The 6,831-nt window shown below is 39.8% G+C and overlaps 1 protein-coding gene across 1 annotated transcript; it reads left to right on the top strand.

Annotated features, from left to right (window-relative positions):
• The first annotated feature begins 361 nt into the window (after positions 1–361).
• LOC140341211 (free fatty acid receptor 3-like) lies at positions 362–1,338 on the top strand. Its single transcript, XM_072426777.1, has one exon. It carries the CDS (start codon positions 379–381, stop codon positions 1,336–1,338), a length of 960 nt encoding a protein of 319 aa, XP_072282878.1. The 5' UTR covers positions 362–378.
• The last annotated feature ends 5,493 nt before the right edge of the window (positions 1,339–6,831 follow it).

Consider the following 6,831-nt stretch of genomic DNA (forward strand, 5'->3'; position numbering starts at 1 on the left):
AAATGTGTTAGTAATTATTAGTAATTATTTCTGAGTGTGTTATATATATATATATATATATATATATATATATATATATATATATATAATGGGCTTTTAATGGGATATAATAGGTTTTATTGGGTCCTGAGGATTCCTGAAGTTCATTTCAATTTCCCTGGGCCAAAACAACTAATTCTCATGATATTATGAGTTTTTTTTATTTGTTTTCTTTTTATTATTGGAAATGTTCAGCACTAAAAATTTTGTAAACGTATTGTATTGTTCATGAGTGAGTAACCTAAATCTTTCCATTTTTTTCAGAATATTTAAGTTTCAAGCACAAAATCAAATAAGCGAAGGAGTATATTTAACAGCACCAGTTCTGAAGGAACCATCATGTCCTATTTTCCAGGATCGGGTTCACTGTTTTTGTTTGTCTACATCTTCACATTTGTAACAGGACTTCCCCTGAACCTAGCAGCCCTGTGTACACTCATCAAGAAATTTAGGCAAGATGTCGTACCGGTGGACATTCTGTTGGTCAACTTGACTATTTCCGATTTGCTTCTTCTGATGTTTCTTCCCTTTCGCATGTTGGAAGCAGCATCTGGCATGGAGTGGACTATGCCCTATGAACTTTGTCCTTTGTCGGCATTTATGTACTTTAGCAGCATTTACATCACTTCTCTCTTCCTCATGGCCATCAGCGTGGAGAGATATGTTGCTATTGCCTTTCCTATCAAATACAAGCTCCTCCGCAAAACACTATACTCGGTCCTGGCATGCATCTTCATCTGGTGCATTGCAACCATTCACTGCAGCATTGTCTACATCGTGGAGCACATTATACCCAGTAATGCGACAGAACTAAACAATACAATCTGTTACAATGCGTTTTCTCCATCCCAGCTCAAAATTCTACTTCCAGTGAGGCTTGAAATAAGTGTTCTTCTCTTCTTCATCCCATTTCTGATCACTGTCTTCTGTTACAGCAACTTCATCAAAATCATCTTGTCTCAGGCTCGACTGGAAAAAAAGAGGAAAATGAGGGCCATCTGCTTAGTGGTGGTCACCCTTCTGAATTTCATCCTTTGCTTCATGCCCTATAACTTATCGCACGTTGTGGGGTTTTTCCAGGGCACAAGCCCACACTGGAGAGTCTATGCTTTGCTCTTGAGCACCTTCAATGCTTCATTAGATCCCCTCATATTTTACTTTTCATCGGCTTCATTTAAAAAAGCCTTTTTGGAATTGCTGGTGGAAGTCTTCAAAAAGCTGAATTTTGGAAACCATTGCTATAAAATTTGCATAGCTCCTTGCGAAAGAGAGACTAAAGACACTAAAGCTTCTTTTTAGGACTCAACAGGGCTGAATTTTATGTTGTCAACTGTCTTTGATGGAAAGGAATGGTTCTAGTGCTCTTTAAAATGTTTGTCCATGGTTTTCAATGCTGATCAACTACGTTATGAAATGTAGATTTTTATTTGTCTCGAATATTGATTTTAAAGTGCTCTGTCGTGTAACATGGGTATTGTTGGATGGGATTGTGGCTTATTTAGATATCCCTAAATTGGTTTATGCAAGTCAAGGACAAGTTGTTACAAAAACTGGAATGAGGATGCCATGGCTCAACGGGGGACTCCTGCCCAGCACGTGGGTTGCAGCTATTTTCTGAATAATCTCATCTTCCCTTTTTTTTGCAATCATTACAAGATTTTGCCAATTCAGGAAGTTTTTACAGCAACTTTTTGCAAAGAACCTCCAAACCATGCAAAAAGAAAAATATGACTATAAAGTCAGTTGCTTTTTATTTTTCTTTTATGTTATCAACAGTTATTAACTACTTCTTAAAATCACTCGGGTTGTTTTTTTGTTCATTTGTTTACATTTTTTGGACTACCAAAGCTGTTCTATTGTTTGGAATTGGAAAAGTAGGATGCAGCCATTCTGTCATTTGTTCAAAGACCTTGAGTTTTCATTATAAGAGCCCTTACACATTCATGTGATTGAGAGCTTCCAGGTGCACAACAAATTGTTGTGTTGTTCTTGCTACTTCAGCACAAATGTTCAAACAGCAACTACACAACCAAAAGTTTTTAAGAACTGTGTCTCAATCTGCCTTATGAAGCCATGTGCTTAAAAATGGTCCCCAGCCATTTCTATTCACCTGAATGGAAGAGGTTGGGACTGTGGTTGAACCCATGGCAAAATTGTAAGGATCACCACATGTTTGAAATCGCTCTATAAAGGCAATTCCAGGTAAAAAGTAAAACAAAAACTTGTAATTACTAACTCTATCTAGAAAATGCTGCAACTGTGCAAAATTTAGAACATTCCTTACATTTACCTGTGCTGTTTGTAATGGCTTGCAGCCTGAATCCAGATAAAGTATCTCACAGGATTGTTCTGAAACTTTTTTTTTACTTTCTACTCCCTGTAACATCGTTACAATCAAATTTCCAATGCGTATTAAGGTTTGATTGATTGTTTCCCCTGTGTGAGAGACTGATAGGATTTACAGTATGTTTGGTAAAACTCCTCTCCATCACAAGTTAGGAATGAGCAATTTCAACAATTCTAAGTTGATTTTCACCATAAGCCAAATTTCATCGTATTGAATTTAGAGTAACTCCAATATTTTTTTTTTATGGGCCAATCAAAAAACACAATTTCCCTGGCAAGAGGATCCAAAGTTAACTATGCCTTGATTGCACAAGATTCTACTTGATAACAGAGAACTGTTCCCTGGGAACTGATGCCTTGGTTCTACTCGAATTCTACTTAGAAAATCGAAAGATTCCACCAGATTTGTACTTAAAAAAAAAAAGAAATTCTACATTGTAATTCTACTGAACGAAGATGAACATTGCTGTAACATGTGTCCTTGGGCACCCATTCCATAAAGTGGAACTTAACCCAGTGCTCACCTATGCTCACCTATGCCTGTTCCATTATGGGTGCCACCATCTTCTTTTCTTCCTCATTCTGATTTTTAGCCATATTGATTGGTTGGGCAAAGATGACATAATTCCCATTCAGATGCAAGGGAGTTCATTCAGTTCAGGAACTTGCAAGGGAAGCCAAGATGATCGGGGTATCCAGGCCACCAACGTGAGCTGCACAGCTCAGCTAATATTGAATGATGAAATGGCGATTCGGCAGGCAAGAAGTCTTATTCTAGGAGGGACACTGCCTATAAATTTCTGCAATAAAACTCTGCCTGATGCCAATTTTTTTGTGGAACTTAACCAGAATTCTACGTGCAAACAAAGAAATGGTATAACGGCATTTACCATATAAAGTTAGACATTATTGATCGGTGGAAGAATGACTTCATTCTACCTCAATTCCACTTATTCTAGGAGTAATTCTACTGTGATTATATATAAATGGCAAAGCTGCCCTCAATGTCACATTTTAGCTACTACTAATAGTAGTTGAATTACATTTTTAATTATTTAGTTGAATAATTTTACAAATTGAATTTTGGCATATTTGGCTATATTTAATCCCAGCCCAGGGTTCTCAGATCATCAGATTACCAATGAAAATGAGGGAGGTGAACTGGTTGACAACATCAGTGTCATAAACTGAATATTGAAAAGGTAAGCTGCTTTTTCTGTATTTCTCAGCCAAAGAAGCATTGGGTTTGATGTATTAAGGCTCTCTGGAGAAGATAGACTATCACATGGGTGATCCAGTAAAACTTGAGTGGATTTTCTACAAATCATTTGCTATTAGTTGGCAAATGTTTTCTTGGAGAAGATCCATAATAGTCTATCTTCTCCAGTCTTGGAGAGCTTTAATAACTGAGGGCCAGGGTCTGTGGCAACATGAGATACCCCCAGCCTCCAATTTTTTCCAAACTTACGACAATAGAGCAAATGTTTGCAGAAAGACCCCATGCTAGAGACATTCACCATGGGACCTCTTTGGAAAACCAAGTCAACTACCAGCTAATAAAACTGGTCTTCACTGTGTTTTGATTGAGTTGAGTGTAAGTGAGACACTTCTTGGTCCGCATGAAAATGTAAGTGGCTCCAGCGCCTTTTTGACCCACATCTTGTATCAAGGGAGCCTTTTGCACCTACGCTATCTACTTATGTATAGTATATAGTATACTTATAAATAGTATGATTGCCTTTGGAACCGCATTATCTAGCACAGGAAAAAAACGGAGCACCAGCCCAACTATTGAGAGACCATGAAGACCTTATATTTTATAATGACCCCTATCCTATTTACATTTTGTGATCAAATAATGTTTCAGGGCTTCTAATCAATAGTTTTGGTCCTCCAGCTTTCCTGTTCTTCTTGGGTCTTACACAAAGCATTCCCCACAAGGCTGTTTTATAAACATGAGCTGCCAACCAGAGCCGTTGTACTCTCCAGTCCGTCTTCTGTATTGACTGTGGATATGGCCTGCATTTAGATACAACAACTTCTATACCAACCAGGGTTTCTCCAGAGGTTACCAGGGGTTCCATGAGCAATTTGTGAATTTTGTGAAAAGCCTTTTCAGAAGAGTGGATGTTTTTAGCTCCATCTTGGATGCCTTGCAGAGATTTTCTCCCTGCTTCCGGCTCTGGTAATACCTAGAGCTTGAAACCAATTTAGACAATTATTATTCCAACCTTGTGACAACAGTTTGGGTAAGGAGCTTTTCTGTGTCTATACAAAGCCAACTCCATAAAGACATGGTTTGACCAGCTTGGTATGGAGAAATTTGAGTGTCCTACAGAACACCTTTGGGATGAATTGGAACAACAATTGTGAGTCAGTTCATCTCATCCATCATCTATACCTAACCTCACTATGGTTTATCTTTGAATGGGCATATATTGTCATAGACACACCCCAACATTTTGTAAAAAACCTTCCCAGAAGAGTAGAGGCTTTTATCTTCAACATTTGGTTATGGAGGATGTCCAACAGGCTTGTATTGGTGATAGTAGGAGGGTACTCATATCCACCTATCTCACATCTAGTGTAAATGGTCCTCTACCTCTAAAGCAGTGTTTCCCAACCAGGGTTCCTCCAGAGGTTGCAAATGGTTTCACGAGCAATGAGCAATTTTGGACCTCTTAGGTTTGTTTACCTGACCCCAATGATCCTTTTGGCTAAGGGTGACATTCTTCCCAAAGTCCCGCAATGTACGAGGCATTCCTCTGACTGACCACCACACCTAAATACACTGTGAGCTGTGGATATAGTAAGTATAATAAGGTTTCCTGAAGACCTGAAATTTCTTTAAAGTGTACCCCCATGTTAAAAAGGTTGAGAAACACTGCTTAAAGCTACACCTGACAGGGGCCTTTTTTATTTCAGCTTCACAAGCTTATGCTATCTCAGTGCCAAGTGGAATTTTTTCAACAGATATAACTAAAAATGAATGACTTGACCTTAAAAAAGTTTTTCCTTGCAACAGCTTTCCATGAAGAATCCGTTGCAGCCCAATCCAATCCAGTGCACGAATCTAACATGCCTATAACCACTAGAGGGAGAGCCTACAAATGTGTATATGAAACACGATCGTCAGGACTCATCACAACAATTTTATGGTAGACTAAAGAAAATTAGAAGAATTATTCATGAGAACATCTGGACATACATAATAAAATGTTATTCAAAAGCTGGCCGTGATCATCACCATAAACTTCTTTGCATTGTAGTCACAGGTTCAATGATGCATAACAACATCAATGTTTGCGCTATACCTCCCAGGATGCACCAAGGTTCCCCTTCTGCTGACTGCCGAGCCAACCTTTGCTCTTAAACACGAGGACAATGCAGCTATTGCCTAAGTGTTGGTTTAGCACATATAAATCTCAAATGTTACCATTAAATGTTTGCTCTTTGTATCAGGTAGTTCAGTGCCTACTTCCTGGGTCATGTTCTGTACCATGTAATTACTCATTGCCTATCTATTGAAAATATTATTATACTGTATTTCACAATCTGTTGGCCTGGAACCTATCCAGTTCCTGCTTATATTATACAGGAAGGTTTGTGCAGAACCATATTTAAACCCAAGGACCTCTGTCTTCATTTCTTCCAAACTTCATGTAGATCCATATGGCTTAGATGTTGTCACACATGGAGATACAGGACCACTAGGGGCGCTATGGCTTGCACGGCGGTGGTGTGAGCCCTGAGAAGGGCCAAGGTGCACAGTCTAAGCAGTAACCAAGTCTTCTCCAGAGCCTCTGATGGTGAGGATGTTGCGCCACTGCTTACTGACAGGTTGCGGTCCTTGGGCACACCGAGGTGGGCAAAACACGATACCAAATCACCAAGCAGAAGGAAAGTCAAGGATGGTCGGGGTCGAGGCAGGCAGCAAGCAAGAGAGGTCAGGTCACACGCCAGGGGTCAAATGCCAGGGATCCAGGAGACAGACACTAGTGACACAGGGGCCACTGTGGGAACAAAGGAAACAATGGAAGCAACAGGAGGCACAAGAGACTCAGGGATATCCACAGACAGACAGGAACACTGGAAGAGCACAGGGAAGTTGGCTGGGAACCAACAGACTGGACAACGAGGGGTTAACACAGGAGCTGGACAGAGGAAACACTGAATTAGCCAACAGGTGTACAGGAGCTAGCTTAATTACCTCAGGTGTACAGGAGTTAACTTTTGCTTTTAGGTTTACATATAGTTCAAGACACAGTTGGCCAAAGTTACTTTCCAGGGCCACTGAAGTCCCTTGAAGAGCTACTGACATCTTAGGAGTCCTCTGTATTTGACACTTCTGGAAGTGTTGGATGCCTGGGCCCACCCTGCATTCTATGGTTTATTCTGCTGGCCTCTAAATCAATAAGGACATAGTCATGACGCAAAGGCTGACAA

The sequence above is a fragment of the Pyxicephalus adspersus genome, chromosome 11 (assembly GCF_032062135.1).
Source record: "Pyxicephalus adspersus chromosome 11, UCB_Pads_2.0, whole genome shotgun sequence".
Classification (NCBI taxonomy): domain Eukaryota; kingdom Metazoa; phylum Chordata; class Amphibia; order Anura; family Pyxicephalidae; genus Pyxicephalus; species Pyxicephalus adspersus.